This window comes from Salvelinus namaycush, chromosome 6, assembly GCF_016432855.1.
Source record: "Salvelinus namaycush isolate Seneca chromosome 6, SaNama_1.0, whole genome shotgun sequence".
Taxonomy (NCBI): Eukaryota; Metazoa; Chordata; class Actinopteri; order Salmoniformes; family Salmonidae; genus Salvelinus; species Salvelinus namaycush.
The window spans coordinates 49,562,035-49,580,576 of NC_052312.1; the positions used below are offsets into that span (position 1 = coordinate 49,562,035).

Here is an 18,542-nt window from a genome sequence, read left to right on the forward strand (position 1 = left end):
CGACGGCCTATGAACAGTGAGTTACTGCCTTGTTCAGGGGCAGAACGACTGATGTTCACCTTGTCAGCTCGGGGATTCGATCTAGCAACCTTTCGGTTACTGGCCCAACGCTCTAGGCTACCTGCCGCTCCAATAATGTAGTGATAGGTACGACAAATCAATATGAAGGATAGATAAATAATAGCAAATATTGTAAGGATCGAAAAGGTTGTTGTGGCACAATGTTGCAAAGACTCTTACACATTGGAATATAGTTTCAAGAACGCTCTTAGCACGTAATGCAACGCTGCAATTTTGAATGCAACCCTCATTTTAGTTCCAAACTACGCAGTTCCGGTCTGTATTTCCGGCACAACAAAAATGGCGTCCTCCACTAAAGAAGGAAGCGTGAGTGAAACGCAGTCGGGGAAGAAGTCGAAAAAGAATACAAACCAAGGTATTACAACGATATTGTCTAGTATCAGAAACACATGTCATTCTTTCTTAATAATAGTCCACGTTTCTGGATACATGTATCTGAGCAGAAGCCTGATACCCCTTGATTTGTGTAGCTCGCGCCCGGCCTCATGCTTATTTATGGCGCTAGTATGAGCACTGCTTGAAGACTGCTACCAATTTGTTCTCAGTGAAAGAACTTGTATGGGAAAACGTGCATGCAATGTGGCTAATTTACCTACCTAGTTAGGTAGCTAGTTATAACGTTAGGTGTGTTATATCCTAGCTTCTAATCTTGTTGTATTTTCAGTGGATGAATCTCAACTCTTCACTGTTCCCGATGGATGGAAGGAGCCAGCATTCACAAAAGATGACAACCCCAAAGGTCTACTGGAGGAGAGCAGTTTCGCCACTCTCTTTCCCAAGTACAGAGAGGCATACCTGAAAGAATGCTGGCCACTGGTGCAAAAAGCATTAGGCGATTCAGTAAGTTGAGCCAATTAAAGGGGGAATATGCAGTTGAAATAATAACAAAGCGACCACCCTGATATGGGATTGGTTAAAAACGGAGGGACGTTGCTGGAGAAATGTAGCCATTCAAATTCATAGACAGAGCTATGAATGCAAAGACTTAACCATCCATGAGATAAAAGTTAGAGCTTTAACAATGTCTCGAGGCTATAGTGTCTCCATTGTTTATTGGAGTATAAACATGTATTTTGGGCTCTGATGAGCAGTTGAACTAAGCCCATGAGGCAGTTATATGGTCTATTCCAGAGTCAATGGCTGTATATAATTAAAACGTTTTTAAAATGATGTAGGAACAGTAGAAAATTATCAGAATGTCGGCCAAAATCCATCTCGCTCCATCGTCTCCCACTGCCAGGCAGTGGGCTTCCTCTCATCACCATATTTGGTAGTGAGTAGCAACTAGGGCTGGGTAATATGGCCAAAATATTATATCACGGTATTTAAAAAAAATGGACGGTGTGACAGTATGTGACGGTGTTTTTAGTTTTTGACTAATAAAAGTTCTACATTTGTTTTGAGTAGTAAGTGATCTTATGGTGGCAACGCATACATTATAAGTGATTTCAATTAGTCTTTCTCCATTCTGATTGTTTTATACTGTTCAATTCAACTTCAACCAAAACAAATTTCATCACTTTTATCATTTCTGCATTTCCTGCACTCAATTGCAGTGGTGGAAAAACGACCCAATTGTCATACTTGAGTAAAAGTAAAGATACGTTAATAGAAAATGACTCAGGTAAAAGTGAGTCACCCAGTAAAATACTACTTGAGTAAAAGTCTAAAAGGATTTGGTTTTAAATATACGTATCAAAAGGAAATGTAATTGATCAAATGTACTTATGTATCAAAAGTAAAAGTATAAATAGTTTCAAATTCCTTATATTAAGTAAACCCGATGGCACCATTTCTTTTTTTAAATTTATGGATAGCCAGGGGCACCCTCCAACACTCAGACATAATTTACAAAGCATTTGTGTTTAGTGAGACCTCCAGATCAGAGGCAGTAGATGACCAGGGATGTTCTCTTGACAAGTGCGTGAATTGGACCATTTTCCTGTCCTGCTAAGCATTCAAAATGTAACGAGTACTTGTAGGTGGCAGGGATAATGTATGGAGTAAAAAGTACAGTATTTTGTTTAGGAATGTAGTAAAGTAAGGTGTCAAAAATAAAAATAGTAAAGTACAGATACCAAAAAAACAACTTAAGTAGTACTTGAAAGTATTTATACTTAAGTACTTTACACCACTGCTCAATTGAGAGAATTTCCACACTGCCACATAGGGCTGCACGATATGGGCAAATAATCTAGGATGTATTTTTAACCAAATGTTTCAGTTGCGATGTGACTTGCGAATTAGAGCAAAACTGTTGGAATCATGGAAATAGAATGACTATTCTAATTCTATAGTTAGAATATAATAGCGGGCACTTTGAATACAGTGTTTTTTGAGATGACAACAAATGAAAATGCCCGGGGTGGAGTTATTGTGACAGGGTAGGAACTAAATTGTTAAGTGTTTCCTAGGGGACCCTATAAGCTTTGGCTACATTGCATGTTTTCTCTTAGCTACTTCATGTAGCTAACATATTCTTGCTTTGCATATTCCTCTTTGATTTAGAAGATACTGTTGCACAAACAACATGCTGAATTAGGTCTACACCATCACTGGTGTTATCAGGCTGTATTAGCTAGCTACTTTTGCTCATGCCAGCAGCATACCACCCTGCATCCCACTGCAGGCTTGTTGCTGAAGCTAAGCAGGGTTGGTCTTGGTCAGTCCCTGGATGGGAGACCACATGCTGCTGGAAGTGGTGTTGGAGGGCCAGTAAGAGGCACTCTTTCCTCTGGTCTAAAAAAAATATCCCGATGTGTAGGGTGCCGTCTTTCGGATGGGATGTTAAAACGGGTGTACTGACTCTCTGAGGTCATTAAAGATCCCATGGCACTTATCGTAAGAGTAGGGGTGTTAACCCCGGTGTCCTGGCTAAATTCCTAAGCTGTCCCTCATACCATCACGGTCACCTAATCATCCCCAGCTTACAATTGGCTCATTCATCCCTCTCTCCCCTGTAACTATTCCCCAGGTCGTTGCTGTAAATGAGAACGTGTTCTCAGGCAACTTACTTGGTAAAATAAAATACTCAGTACCTTTTATTAGCATTAGTGGCTAACATTTACTGTCTCACAAGATTTAGGGCAACTTGCTAAGAAAAGACAAACTAGCTGTTTGCGGATGTAAGAAACACAAACTAATAGTGTCATTATAGAACGCTAGTGGATTATTATTAAGAACCAAAGTGAAAACAGCATTGTTGTCATCAACATTGTTGCAAGTGTCTCGTGGTTGAGGAACATCAAATGCGCTCCTTGAGTGACAGGGGGCGTGGCTAGGTCTGTGTGGATATTGGCACGGAGAGAGATGACTCAAGTAGCGAAGTAAATTATAAAAATTGACATTACATATGGCGTATCACATTTAACAAACCAAACATTCGGTATATAAGGTAAAAGTAAAAACCCAAACCAGTCCCTGCATCAATACCGGTATATCATGAAATATGGTATCCCGTCCAGCCCTAGACCGGATGCTTCACATTTATACATCTGGTGAAATATCTGGCTCATTATTCTGTCTGTGGTGCCACTGTCTGGACCAGCACCTATCTTCATGTTTTTGTTTTGAGGATGAAACAGAGGAGAGGTGTGTCGAGCGGTGGTAAAATAAAACAATTACAGTACGTATTCTGCTGTTCTATAGCGTGTGCAACACAGGAGGTTGGTGGCACCTTAATTGGGGAGAATGAGCTTGTGGTAATGGCTGGATTGGAATAGTATCAAACACATGGTTTCCATGTGTTTCCATGTGATTCCATTCACTCTGTTCCAGCCATTATGAGCTTTCCTCCCATCAGCAGCCTCCACTGGACTGTGCAATGATGTCTCAGGGGGGGGCATTTTTGTTGTTTGCAGTAACTTCTTTGTTGTAAGATCACAAAGTGACGAGGTAGTTTCACCATTAAGGGTTCCAGCTTTAAGAATAATGTTACATGTTGACGAGTTGATCCATTCTTATCAGCCCATGTATAGGTGTTTGTGAACATGCAAATATGTAGCCATGTGAGGATGAATGATCCTCCTAGATTTAGGCACACGGCCTTTAAATTGTCCAAAACATTGATGTTCTGCTTTTCTTTCTCATCAACAGCACATCAAGGCCACCCTGGATTTGATCGAGGGCAGCATCACGGTTTGCACCACCAAAAAGACCTTTGACCCATATGCCGTTGTAAGGGCACGGGACCTCATCAAGCTGTTGGCCAGAAGTGTGCCATTTGAGCAGGTAGGCATGCTCTCTTGTTCATCAATTCATAGTTGATCTTCCAACAATGATCCTGATAGTGTGGAAGAATAGTCTAAACTCTATACTTACCCCCAAGAAAGAAACCACTACAAGTATCTTCATTTGGTCGATGTTTTCTTCTGTCTTCCACCTTTAGGCCGTGCGTATTTTGGAGGATGACATGGCGTGTGACATCATCAAAATTGGCACGCTGGTCAGAACCAGAGAACGGTTTGTGAAGAGGAGGCAGAGACTCATCGGACCTAAAGGATCTACACTCAAGGTGGGTCTTGTTCAACCGTGCAGCCAGGGAGAGCGTTCAAATGGACACATTTGTGTTGTGTTTAGATGTTAGCATCACTAGGTGGCAGCATAGTGTTATTAACGCCTCCCAACGTGTCAGAATCAGTCAGCTAATCAAATCACAGTTTATTTGTCATATGCACAGGATGCACAGGGGGTATACATTTACTTGCAAGCTCTCCTCTGAACAGTGCTACAACAACAAAAATATTGAATTAAAATAAGTAGAAGGAAAAATGACGACAGTATATAGCTGGAGAATTTGCAAACAAAATCTAAAAGTAAAAGCACTTTTTCAAAGTAAGTATTTTTACTCTTGTACGGGGATATGGAGAGTATGACATGATTTTGCATTGTGCAGTAAGAAGTTTAAAGTTTTGTTAGTCTTCTGCACAGGATACACATGGTATACAACACAGGATACACATGGTATACAGCACGGGATACACGTGGTATACAGCACGGGATACACGTGGTATACAGCACGGGATACACGTGGTATACAGCGCGGGATACACGTGGTATACAGCGCGGGATACACGTGGTATACAGCGCGGGATACACGTGGTATACAGCGCGGGATACACGTGGTATACAGCGCGGGATACACGTGGTATACAGCGCGGGATACACGTGGTATACAGCGCGGGATACACGTGGTATACAGCGCGGGATACACGTGGTATACAGCGCGGGATACACGTGGTATACAGCGCGGGATACACGTGGTATACAGCGCGGGATACACGTGGTATACAGCGCGGGATACACGTGGTATACAGCGCGGGATACACGTGGTATACAGCGCGGGATACACGTGGTATACAGCGCGGGATACACGTGGTATACAGCGCGGGATACACGTGGTATACAGCGCGGGATACACGTGGTATACAGCGCGGGATACACGTGGTATACAGCGCGGGATACACGTGGTATACAGCGCGGGATACACGTGGTATACAGCACGGGATACACGTGGTATACAGCACGGGATACACGTGGTATACAGCACGGGATACACGTGGTATACAGCACGGGATACACGTGGTATACAGCACGGGATACACGTGGTATACAGCACGGGATACACGTGGTATACAGCACGGGATACACGTGGTATACAGCACGGGATACACGTTGCTCAGTAGAATATAAATAAACATTTTAGCGTAGCAGTACTGTCAGCGGTCGTAGTAGCAGTACTGTCAGCGGTCGTAGTAGCAGTACTGTCAGCGGTCGTAGTAGCAGTACTGTCAGCGGTCGTAGTAGCAGTACTGTCAGCGGTCGTAGTAGCAGTACTGTCAGCGGTCGTAGTAGCAGTACTGTCAGCGGTCGTAGTAGCAGTACTGTCAGCGGTCGTAGTAGCAGTAGTACTGTCAGTAGCAGTACTGTCAGCAGCCGTAGCAGTACTGTCAGCGGTCGTAGTAGCAGCAGTAGTACTGTCAGTAGCAGTACTGTCAGCAGTTGTAGTCGTAGCAGTACTGTCAGCAGTCGTAGTAGTAGCAGTAGTACTGTCAGCAGTAGTAGCAGTACTGTCAGCAGTCGTAGCAGTACTGTCAGCAGTTGTAGTCGTAGTAGTACTGTCAGCAGTTGTAGTCGTAGTAGTACTGTCAGCAGTCGTAGTAGTAGCAGTACTGTCAGCAGTCATAGCAGTACTGTCAGCAGTCATAGCAGTACTGTCAGCAGTCGTAGCAGTACTGTCAGCAGTTGTAGTCGTAGCAGTACTGTCAGCAGTTGTAGTCGTAGCAGTACTGTCAGCAGTTGTAGTCGTAGCAGTACTGTCAGCAGTCGTAGTAGTAGCAGTACTGTCAGCAGTCGTAGTAGTAGCAGTAGTACTGTCAGCAGTAGTAGCAGTACTGTCAGCAGTCGTAGCAGTACTGTCAGCAGTTGTAGTCGTAGTAGTACTGTCAGCAGTCGTAGTAGTAGCAGTACTGTCAGCAGTCATAGCAGTACTGTCAGCAGTCGTAGCAGTACTGTCAGCAGTTGTAGTCGTAGCAGTACTGTCAGCAGTTGTAGTCGTAGCAGTACTGTCAGCAGTCGTAGTAGTAGCAGTACTGTCAGCAGTCGCAGTAGTAGCAGTACTGTCAGCAGTCGCAGTAGTAGCAGTAGTACTGTCAGCAGTAGTAGCAGTACTGTCAGCAGTAGCAGTAGTAGCAGTACTGTCAGCAGTCGCAGTAGTAGCAGTAGTACTGTCAGCAGTAGTAGCAGTACTGTCAGCAGTAGCAGTAGTACTGTCAGCTATTGTAGTCGTAGCAGTACTGTCAGCAGTCGTAGTAGCAGCAGTAGTATTGTCAACAGTAGTACTGTCAGTAGCAGTACTGTCAGCAGTCGTAGCAGTAATGTCAGCAGTCGCAGTCATAGAAGTACTGCCAGCAGTCGTAGTCGTACTGTCAGCAGCAGCAGTAGTAGTACTGGTGGCATTAGCGGCAGTCATGGAGTGTGAGTGGATGGAGATTGCTCTCCATGGAACACATTCAACCTCCCTCTTATAGGCATTTATCTAACCTGTTTCCCCCTCAGGCGTTGGAGCTGCTCACTAATTGCTACGTCATGGTGCAGGGGAACACTGTGTCAGCCCTGGGACCCTTCAACGGCCTCAAAGAGGTGAGCGCTGATTTCCTCTATCAGGGCCATGTTCAGTAGGGTACACCATAGCAAAACATTTAGTAAGGCAATAATGCATTTTTAGGTAGTACCTCTCCATTTCATTCCGTTTCTAAATGCTTTCTCCTTACTGAACACTACCCTGCTCTCTCCCTTAACCCCACACTGGAACCACTGAAATAAGCCTGTTGAATTCATCAGGTGCCCATTTCTGCAATAGCAACAAATAATTTATTGAATTGACTTAGGCCCACCTCTCCATAGGGAGATTAGGCCGTACACATTTTGCAATTGATGGTAATAAATCCCTTTCAGATGCATACTATCACTATTGCCTCGGAAGCTAAGCGGGGTTGGTCTTGGTCGGTCCCTGGATGGGAGACCAGATTCTGCTGGAAGTGGTGTTGGAAGGCCAGTAGGTGGCACTCTTTTCTCTGGCTTACATTTTTTCCCAATGCCCCAGGGCAGTGATGGGGGACATTGCCCTGTGTAGGGTGCAGTCTTTCGGATTGGGACATAAAACAGGTGTCCTGACTCTCTGTGGTCACCAAAGATCCCATGGCAGTTATTGTAAGAGTAAGGGTGAACTCCGGTGTCCTGGCTAAATTCCCAATCTGGCCCTCATAACACCATGGCCACCTAATCATCCCCAGCCTCCAATTGACTAATTTCCCTCCCCCTGTTACTATTCCGCTGGTTGTTGCTGTAAATGAGAATGTGTTCTCAGTCAACTTACCTGAAGTAGGGCCTCCCGAGTGGCACAGCGGTCTACAGACCTGGGTTCGATCCCAGGCTGTGTCACAGCTGGCCGTAACCGGGCAGCGCTCAATTGGCCCAGCGTCGTCCGGGTTAGTGGAGGGGTTGGACGGCCGGGATTTCCTTTTCCCATCGCGTTCTAGCAACTCCTTGTGGCGGACCGGGCGCCTGCAAGCTGACTTCGGTCGCCAGCTGTACGGTGTTTCTTCTGACACATTGGTGCGGCTTGCTTCCGCGATTAAGCGAGCAATGTGTCAAGAAGCAGTGCGGCAGGGTCGTGTTTCAGAGAATGCATGGCTCTCGACCTTCGCCTCTCCCGAGTCCATAGGGGAGTTGCAGCGATGGGACAAGACTAACTACCAATTGGATATCACAAAAAGGGGGGGGAAAGTACATTAAACTTCCCTGGAGTGAGCAACAATTGTATTTTTTTTGTTCTCTCTCTCTCCGAGTGACTCAATTATTATTATCTGCTAAAACAATTTTTCCCATATGTAGGTACGGAAAGTGGTGTTGGATACCATGAAGAACATCCACCCCATCTACAACATCAAGGTAATTGATACCTTTCTCCTCCACATCCAATGAGGAGGAGAAAGGTGGTCTATGTGGTACTTTGTCATGGTTCGTGGTAAACTTAAAGTAACTGACACAGTTCTATGTAAGAGGATGTGGGGTTTTTGTTGATGCCACAGAGGAAGTCACCAAAAGGAACTGGAGTCCTTTAGAATAGATGACTTGAACTTACCATGATCCCAAAAGGGGAAGTTAGAAGATCCTTGACAGCTGAGAACAACATGCTCCAGACCAACTTATTCTATCCGTCATAACTTTATTTTCCATTTTTTTATCGTGTTTGGCCAGTTGTGTTTACAAATTCCTTTATTCCGATTGGCTCTCGTACACGAGGTTGTCAACAATAGCCAAAACCTTAGCAATGCAAAACTTGTTAGTTGTCCCTGTAGCGGATGTTTTTTTTTATATGGTCAGGGAGGAAGCCGTACTTCAGCTATTTTAGGTGTTTCTAAGCAGTCAAAGAAATCTAAAATGTGAGGTGTTGCTCCTTTAATGCTGTGGCTCAAGGGATTTAAAGGGGGAATCCTTAGTTGAAACAATAACAAAACAGTTCCCCCGCCTCTCTTTTGGTAAAAGGCTGAGGGATGGGCCTTTGAGAAATGTAACCACTCAAATTTATAGACAGCTATGGATGCAAGGACTGATCCAAGATATCAAAATGATAGTTTAAAGATTTTTTTTGGGGCTACACTGTAGCCTTTGTTTACACTGATATTGTTTACAAACAATGTAATAAAACAAGCTTATATTTTGGGTTCTGGTGAATTATACTCTTCACGAATCAATGGGTGTATGTATGTATGTGTGTGTGTGTGTGTGTGTGTGTGTGTGTATATATGTACACATGTACACACAAAAATGGATGCAGCAATTGCAGATTGCCCCTTCTAGTGAAGCAACTGGCTTGAACTACTGCATCCTTTCTGGAGCTTAGCCATGTAGTTACCAGCATGTAGTCTGACTTCAACCACCCTCAGTTTCAATAATCCAAGTTAACTCTTCCAACATGTTCTCCCTTTTTACTCTGGCGACCGTTCAATTGGGGTCGACCGCAGACGCTCATGATCAAGCGCGAGCTGTCCAAGGACCCCGAGCTGCGGCTGCAGAGCTGGGAGCGATTCCTGCCCAATTTCCGACACAAGAACCTGACCAAGCGCAAGGAGCCTAAGAAAAAGACGACAAAGAAGGAGTACACGCCTTTCCCCCCGCAGCAGCCTGAGAGCCAGGTTAGTGGGTCAGAACCGCCTCCCCCCGCAGCAGCCTGAGAGCCAGGTTAGTGGGTCAGAACTGCCGGACACCGCAGCAGCTTGAGAGCCAGGTTAGTGGGTCAGAACCGTCTCCCCCCGCAGCAGCCTGAGAGCCAGGTTAGTGGGTCAGAACCGCCTCCCCCCGCAGCAGCCTGAGAGCCAGGTTAGTGGGTCAGAGCTGCCTGCCCTCGCAGTAGCCTGAGAGCCAGGTTAGTGGGTCAGAACCGCCTGCCCCCGCAGCAGCCTGAGAGCCAGGTTAGTGGGTCAGAACCGTCTCCCCCCGCAGCAGCCTGAGAGCCAGGTTAGTGGGTCAGAACCGCCTCCCCCCGCAGCAGCCTGAGAGCCAGGTTAGTGGGTCAGAGCCGCCTGCCCTCGCAGTAGCCTGAGAGCCAGGTTAGTGGGTCAGAACCGCCTGCCCCTGCAGCAGCCTGAGAGCCAGGTTAGTGGGTCAGAACCGCCTGCCCCCGCAGCAGCCTGAGAGCCAGGTTAGTGGGTCAGAACCGTCTCCCCCCGCAGCAGCCTGAGAGCCAGGTTAGTGGGTCAGAACCGCCTCCCCCCGCAGCAGCCTGAGAGCCAGGTTAGTGGGTCAGAGCCGCCTGCCCTCGCAGTAGCCTGAGAGCCAGGTTAGTGGGTCAGAACCGCCTGCCCCCGCAGCAGCCTGAGAGCCAGGTTAGTGGGTCAGAACCGCCTGCCCCCGCAGCAGCCTGAGAGCCAGGTTAGTGGGTCAGAACCGTCTCCCCCCGCAGCAGCCTGAGAGCCAGGTTAGTGGGTCAGAACCGCCTCCCCCCGCAGCAGCCTGAGAGCCAGGTTAGTGGGTCAGAGCCGCCTGCCCTCGCAGTAGCCTGAGAGCCAGGTTAGTGGGTCAGAACCGCCTGCCCCCGCAGCAGCCTGAGAGCCAGGTTAGTGGGTCAGAACCACCACTCAGGCATGATGATGTAGTTATTTGTATCGGTTCCTGTGTCATACAACATGCTAGCCCAGTATACAAATCTTCACGTAGATGGCACATCAAACGTAGCATGCAAAGTGCAAGCACAGTACAATAAAAATGTATATATTTTTTTTAAGTTCAGTTTCAAGATAACAACACAGGACATTGACAAGTCCTCTTCCACATACTGTAACAGGGGTGTGTAATAACTTTGGCCCCAGGCCCACATTGGGATTAGATTTTTTTTCAAACCGATTTGTAAGTCAAAAGCAATTTGTGGGCTGGGAAAAGGGCACTTAAATAAAAAAAATATATATAAGTCAAGAGAACATCTTATGAATATATTTTATAACTGCCCTTTTTCCGGCCCGCAAATTGCTTATAATTTCCCAATCTTCTCTTTTACTCATCCTTGTACTATAACATACAACAGCCATAGAGCCTAACATCAACAGATGACTTGGTCTATAACTACTTGATATAACCCATCCATCACTAAACCTATCACTAGACTTGTTCACACCCATGTTCCTGGATTCACTGTTTTGTTGTGTTTCCTGGTTGTCTAGATTGACAAGGAACTTGCAACGGGAGAGTTCTTCCTTCGAGAGAGCGTTAAGAAGAGGAAGAAGATGGAAGAGATAAAGGTAACCATGGATATCACTTGACACCGCTTCACCCTGGGGTGTGGTAACTTGACTTGATAGCTATGCACCAGTTACTATTTGTATAGCATTGCATGAGAAACTAATGACCTTCAAAATACACGTAACAGGATTTACTGTGCCAAATCCATTTGACCTATGTCTGCTTGTGTCTGTGTTTCCAAGGTGAAACAAGCCGAGGCGTTGACTAAGAGGCAAGAGGAGCGAAACAGAGCCTTTATTCCTCCTAAGGAGAAACCTGTTATGAAGAAGACTAACAAAGGTACAGTGAATCATTTGAATAATTATGTTAACTACCTTCTTTCCACTTAACCTTTCCACCCACTTCCTTCAAGCCATGCCAGACTGCTTCAGGCCCTGCACCAGTCAGGCAACCAGGCCTTCTCCTCCCGCTCACAGATCTTTTGAAACTCTTCCTGACATTCTTGGGGCTTTTTAAAGCAGGCCTTAATAAGACTCATCTTTATCAGCTGGCCTACCCTTCCTCCTACACTTTGGTTGTTGCTTTCATGATATGGATAATGTGGATGCTACTGTGATTATGGATAATCCTGAATGAATCGTGAATAATAATGAGTGAGAAAGTTAGGCACACAAATATTATACTCCATATGAATGTAGAGGTGTTCAGAAACATTCTATTCTCATTTATAATAAAATGATTTCATGCACTTTGAAATTATTCTTCTATAATGAAAAGCACTTTACAAATGTAAATTGTCGAATTGCTATGCCTTATCTTGGCCAGGTCGCCGTTGCAAATGAGAACTGGTTCTCAACTAGCCTACCTGGTTAAATAAAGGTTAAATTTTTAAAAAACGATTAAAAAAAAAATCATTAACGGATTCACCTGGTTAAATGAAGCATTGCCTGAACACAGACTCACACACAGCCACACCTAGCTGTTTAATATGTTGTTTATCTTTTACCATGTTTTTTTCCTAGCTCCCTCAGATGCCAAAATCAACATTGAGGCCATCAAGGCTAAGGTAAGGAAAGCCAAGACCAAGAAGCTAGGAGCCCCCTCTGTTAACCCTGCCCCGCAGACCACACCTGCCTATGACAAGAAGAAAAAGAACAAGGCCTAACCTTGGAAAAGCTTGGACAATGGACAATATTCACTATTGCAACATTGAAACAAGATCACTGGCGTGAAGGACGTCAGGTTTGTCAGAACATGGGTTTGTCTAAAGATGTATTTGGGATATTAATAGAATATCCCCAATTCCACAGAGATGAATCTTCCTCATAGTTTTGATGAAATGAATATGGAATGCCTCTGTCCTCAGTAGAGGAGACAGTATACAGTAAAGGTGTCTCCCTATATGTGACACCCAATGCCTCTGAGTGTTACCTAGTTTTCCTGTGACCGAGGCCCATTCTTCAATAGTTTACCAACTGTTTGTAAGACGTGCACAGAACGTGGTTCACCTGGTTTATCCCGACGCCACAGATTCCTCCTCTTGTCCTAATCCTTAGAACAACTTGTACTGCTTTCAACCAACACCTGTCAATCTTAAAGTAGTGTTTACTGTAAATATTATGAAGCCTGCAAGTATTACATTTACATTTAAGTCATTTAGCAGACGCTCTTATCCAGAGCGACTTACAAATTGGTGCCAAGTATAATGGCTTATGATGCAGTTAATGCATTGGAAGACTAGTAATGTTTCATAATGATGCTGACTTAAGTCTGTTAATGTATACTTATAAAAAATAGCATGCATACTATTAAAAGCTTTTTTTATAGTCCTTATTATAAATGATTAACAAGGTATAAAGCTATATACCTGCAGGCTTTGAGAAAAGGCATGAAAGTTTTAGTTCATGATTAAATGAACATGGTTGTCGTGTGCCGCTACAGGCGTCAAGTGTAGCAGAAATGGCACTAGAGGACTGCTGAACAGTGAAATAGCATTGTGATGTTTAGGAGAACTGTGTGTTGGGCCGTGTTCTGTCATTTGGTGTTGCTACTTCTAAAGACTCAATAAAACAAGTATATGATAATCTCTCATTCTGTATTTGTAGAATTGATTTTCCTGTTAGGCTAAATGAGATGGATTTAGACACTGCTCTTCAACCTTCATAAGCTCTTGTGTTATGAGTTCTGCCGTCAGTGGTTGGTGAGCCTGGTCACAGACTTGTTTGTGCTTTTGACAACACCATTGCTCATTGTTAAGCAAACATGATTTTTGGGGGGGGAAACAGTTATTTTCAAATATTTAACTTAACTAACACAGATTGTCATAAATTGGAAGTGTGAGCTATTTAAGACCTATTTTTCCTACTCTTATTTTATGCATTGTTTACTTTAGAGGGCTTGCCTTAGAGTTTGTATTAAAGACTGCTGCATAACTCCTTGAGGTCAGTAAATAAAGATTTGGTTAATTTTGGTGTAGACTTTCCCTTTAACACATTAATGGAAGCAGCAAAAGCTGCATATACGTTTTTGTAGTACACTTTTTTTGTACCACAATGGGAATTTGGTTTGAGGCTCTGCGGCAATTTTAAAAAGACAGGACCACATTGAGAAAGGCATCACTACAATGAGAATGTCAGCGCAGGTCAATCAATCTAAACATCTCAGCTATTCGTAAAAAAATATGCTTGGGTACAATCTGTGTACTCCAAATGCGGCGACAAAGGTGAGGAGAAGGGCCAGGGGTCGGATGGCCAATAAGGCCATGCAGCTGGGGCCGCAGGTGGCCAGGGCTGGGTCCCAGTCGGGGGTCCATCTGTAACCTGTACACAGGTGAGAAAAGAAAAGGCTACCGTCGGTCACAAAGAAGACATGCTGCCATTGTGGCTTAGGAAGATCATTTAAATGAAGGGTTGCGTATTCAAAACATACTTTTCTGTTCGTCTCGTTTTGGATTGTCTGTAAAGAGAGAATACAATATGGCAGCTTTGTTATGTCACAAATGGAAAATAGTATTGGTGTTGAACATGTATCATGTACAAGGGAAAGAGTATTGGTGTTGTTGAACATGTATCATGTACAAGGGAAAGAGTATTGGTGTTGTTGAACATGTATCATGTACAAGGGAAAGAGTATTGGTGTTGAACATGTATCATGTACAAGGGAAATAGTATTGGTGTTGAACATGTATCATGTACAAGGGAAAGAGTATTGGTGTTGAACATGTATCATGTACAAGGGAAAGAGTATTGGTGGTGTTGAACATGTATCATGTACAAGGGAAAGAGTATTGGTGTTGTTGAACATGTATCATGTACAAGGGAAAGAGTATTGGTGTTGTTGAACATGTATCATGTACAAGGGAAAGAGTATTGGTGTTGTTGAACATGTATCATGTACAAGGGAAAGAGTATTGGTGTTGTTGAACATGTATCATGTACAAGGGAAAGAGTATTGGTGGTGTTGAACATGTATCATGTACAAGGGAAAGAGTATTGGTGTTGTTGAACATGTATCATGTACAAGGGAAAGAGTATTGGTGTTGTTGAACATGTATCATGTACAAGGGAAAGAGTATTGGTGGTGTTGAACATGTATCATGTACAAGGGAAAGAGTATTTGTGGTGTTGAACATGTATCATGTACAAGGGAAAGAGTATTGGTGTTGTTGAACATGTATCATGTACAAGGGAAAGAGTATTGGTGGTGTTGAACATGTATCATGTACAAGGGAAAGAGTATTGGTGTTGAACATGTATCATGTACAAGGGAAAGAGTATTGGTGGTGTTGAACATGTATCATGTACAAGGGAAAGAGTATTGGTGTTGAACATGTATCATGTACAAGGGAAATAGTATTGGTGTTGAACATGTATCATGTACAAGGGAAAGAGTATTGGTGTTGAACATGTATCATGTACAAGGGAAAGAGTATTGGTGTTGAACATGTATCATGTACAAGGGAAAGAGTATTGGTGTTGAACATGTATCATGTACAAGGGAAAGAGTATTGGTGTTGTTGAACATGTATCATGTACAAGGGAAAGAGTATTGGTGTTGTTGAACATGTATCATGTACAAGGGAAAGAGTATTGGTGTTGTTGAACATGTATCATGTACAAGGGAAAGAGTATTGGTGTTGAACATGTATCATGTACAAGGGAAAGAGTATTGGTGTTGAACATGTTTCATGTACAAGGGAAAGAGTATTGGTGTTGTTGAACGTGTAGCATGTACAATTGGTGTTGTTTTGAAGGAATATGTTGAACATTCAGACCATCACAGGGTTGTCCTTCATCTTATTTTATTGTGTGTGGGAAATGGTAAGTGACAGACTCACGGCAGAGCCTTGCCTGGCATTGATTGTTTGCACCCTCACAAGAGCTGCATTCTTCCAACCCCTTCAGGTATGGTAACATCTCAACCACGTTTCCCCTGGAGAAAGAACATCCTTTTCATTTATCCAAAATGTTTCCATATTTCTATCATCAGCATCTTAGACTTTTTATATGAATGGAAAATGTAAGGTTGCATAATTCCAATAACCTTTCAAAAATCCCCATGTGTTCCAGAAATTATTCATTTTGCATCATATGATGCACAACGCAGAATCAAATGATGCAAAATGCATCATACCAGCTGTATTTCTGTATTTTAAAAGTTATATATCTTGAAATTGCTGACACTTTTTGGGACTATATATACAATGGACTAATGAAACAAATACCAAAATAGTTTTTGGGTGGAATTTTCCTTTATGTGTACATGAATTGTTAGATATTACTGCACTGTTGGAGCGAGGAACACAAGCATTTCGCTACACCTGCAATAACATCTGTTAAATATGTGTATGTGACCAATACAATTTGATTTAATTTGGTATATCTGTGTATTCAGTCTGCCTTATGCTTTGTAAATGTAATATGTGTATTCAGTCTGACTTACGCTTCGGCATAGTTACAAACAAATATGGCTCCCTCTTTATCAGAAAACGAAGTCCTGTCGACACCATTTGGGCATATTTGGACGGCGCAACCAACCTTGTAGCTCGTCGCCCATACAACCTGGGAATGCAAGCAAGCATGCAGTTGGCAAAGATGATGAAATATTGAGTTCCCCCTTTATACCAATGTTTTTTTATAATAATAGGTCAAATAGTGGGTGCTTATATTTGTTCTGTTTCACACATGTACAAGTGTGCAGTGAAATAAATGCTTTTTGCATATCCCACGGTCCCTGAGACAGCTTCAGAGTGCGGTCAAGGCCAGGGATCAGCTGTTATTTTTTTAATTTTACCTTTCTTTAACTAGGCAAGTCAGTTAAGAACAAAATCTTATTTTCAATGACGGCCTAGGAACAGTGGGTTAACTGCCTTGTTCAGAGGCAGCACGACATATTATTACCTTGTCAGCTCGGGGATTCAATCTTGCAACCTTTTGGTTACTAGTCCAACGCTCTAACCACTAGGCTATTGATGGCACCCCTGGTGCAATTAGGGTTAAGTGCTGTGCTCAAGGACAGATCAATAGATATTTCACCTAGTTGGCTCGGGGATTTGAACTAGCAACCTTTTGGTTACTGGCCCAACGCTAAACCTGCATTGTGTCGTTGTGATGGTTTATAGCAGTGATGCTGTATTATACAGTAGAGGACACGTACCTGTGTGTAGTGGCCACACATTTTTCCTGGTCTACACGCATTGCTTTGGTATGAGTAATCGTTCACTTCTTTGACCCATAAATCCATGGCGCCCATGACGGAGAACGTGGAGGGCGGGTATCCTGCCCAGATGTTCTCTCCCACGGAGGAGAAGACAGGGTGGACCCGTCTGACCTCTTTCAGGTAGATGTTGTGCTGGAAATCACAGTGTCTTGCCCAGGCCCTTGCAGTGATGGCCAAGCCCTCATCCCACGTCTCGAGAAAGAAAATACAACCAAATTAGTGGGTGTCTAAAAAAAAAGACAGTATCTGTGATGTGAAACTGATTTACACGCCTCTATGGATCTGAGTGGCCTGTCCTCCTTTCATTCTAACATTGTTTTACAGGGCTATACAGTGCGACCATTTTACTTGCCTATGCGACTACATATTTTGTCTGCGACCTGGAATTTTTATTTAGGAGCACCAGTGAGCCTCGAAAAATGTAGGATTCTAGCTTTATTACCTTACCTCAAATTTTTCACTGTGCACCTACATTTCTTTGTGTGCACCTACATTTTTCAACTTAGGCGCACACGTGGTTCTTGTAAAAAAGGACAGTGTAGAGCCCTGTCTTATTCAACTATAGCCTACTCACAAGGCAATGTTTATATGCATTGTTGTTGCTTTAGGAAGCGTTTAAGCACTATTCACGTATTGAATATTCGTAATTGTCACTTTTCCAACTGCAAAAACAATCAAATTCCGAATTATTTCCATGGAACCAGTATTAGCTATATTATGGTATTGCTGAGTTTTGACTTGAGAATCCAGTGTTGCATGCTCTCATTGCCTCACTGCTTACCATGTAGAGCATATTTCTGGCTGGTGGATTCACAGAGGATCGGTTGTCGTTGTGTATCCTCACACAGTCGTCGATGAACTTCTTGTCGGTGATGCCAGGAAATGGGTTGTACTCTGAGGACTCGATATTAGGGACAGATGAGCCCAGGAAAATCACAACCCACAGCAATCCCTGCAGCAGTAGCTGCCCCATGCTTCAGGTACAGACGATTGAACCAGGACACAAACGTCTCACATCACATCTCCTTTCTCAGTAAAGCAGCTTGTTTCAAACAGGAACTGAGACGTCTGCATATTTTACTGCTGGATGGCGAGGAGGAAGGAAGTCGGTGTGAAATGCTGTGTACTAGTGAGTCTGTACCATGTAACGTTAGTAGTGTAATAAACTGGCAAAAGATGGAGGTAACCTACTGGGCAGAAAATGGTTGAATAAACGTTGTTTCCACGTCATTTCTGTGTTGTTATGTGTTAATAACATTTAGACTACGTTACCCAGCAGGCTATGCGGGAGGCAGATGGTTAAAGAATGCCTTGCATGGCTAAACATGGAGTTTTCTAGCTGAAGTATATGTTCATTAAAAGTAGTTAAACCTATGCACCGGTTTGTCATTATATAAGGAACAAACATAACAATTTCAACCGGAAAAAAATCCATGTGATGTCGTTGAATCAACGTGAAAAACTGATAGGATATGCAAAAAGTCAACATAAGCACATGTCATCTT

General features: G+C 43.5%; 2 protein-coding genes across 2 annotated transcripts; one reads left to right on the top strand and one right to left on the bottom strand.

Annotated features, from left to right (window-relative positions):
* The first annotated feature begins 327 nt into the window (after window positions 1-327).
* On the top strand, window positions 328-13,408 carry krr1 (KRR1 small subunit processome component homolog). The gene is made up of 10 exons (XM_038996785.1): window positions 328-436; window positions 746-921; window positions 4,177-4,311; window positions 4,469-4,594; window positions 7,138-7,221; window positions 8,476-8,532; window positions 9,609-9,779; window positions 11,301-11,378; window positions 11,562-11,658; window positions 12,342-13,408. Exons 1-10 carry the CDS (start codon window positions 361-363, stop codon window positions 12,482-12,484), a joined length of 1,143 nt encoding a protein of 380 aa, XP_038852713.1. The 5' UTR covers window positions 328-360; the 3' UTR covers window positions 12,485-13,408.
* Window positions 13,032-18,058, bottom strand: glipr1a (GLI pathogenesis-related 1a). The gene is made up of 6 exons (XM_038996786.1): window positions 17,819-18,058; window positions 16,975-17,229; window positions 16,261-16,379; window positions 15,656-15,750; window positions 14,248-14,274; window positions 13,032-14,138 (listed from the first exon to the last, which is right to left on the bottom strand). The coding sequence occupies exons 1-6, from the start codon at window positions 18,008-18,010 to the stop codon at window positions 13,984-13,986; spliced, it is 843 nt and encodes a 280-aa protein (XP_038852714.1). The 5' UTR covers window positions 18,011-18,058; the 3' UTR covers window positions 13,032-13,983.
* Window positions 18,059-18,542: the final 484 nt, after the last annotated feature.

What these genes read in the sequence shown, in the direction of transcription:
- krr1 (XM_038996785.1), top strand. Translation starts at nt 361, where the DNA reads ATGGCGTCCTCCACTAAAGAAGGAAGCGTGAGTGAAACGCAGTCGGGG. An exon ending in ACCCCATCTACAACATCAAG is followed by an intron (nt 8,533 to 9,608) that starts GTAATTGATACC and finishes GGTCGACCGCAG; the next exon opens with ACGCTCATGATCAAGCGCGA. An exon ending in TATGAAGAAGACTAACAAAG is followed by an intron (nt 11,659 to 12,341) that starts GTACAGTGAATC and finishes TTTTTTTCCTAG; the next exon opens with CTCCCTCAGATGCCAAAATC.
- glipr1a (XM_038996786.1), bottom strand. Translation starts at nt 18,010, where the DNA reads ATGGGGCAGCTACTGCTGCAGGGATTGCTGTGGGTTGTGATTTTCCTG. An exon ending in CCAGAAATATGCTCTACATG is followed by an intron (nt 17,230 to 17,818) that starts GTAAGCAGTGAG and finishes TTCTTTCTCGAG; the next exon opens with ACGTGGGATGAGGGCTTGGC. An exon ending in AAAACGAGACGAACAGAAAA is followed by an intron (nt 14,139 to 14,247) that starts GTATGTTTTGAA and finishes ACCTGTGTACAG; the next exon opens with GTTACAGATGGACCCCCGAC.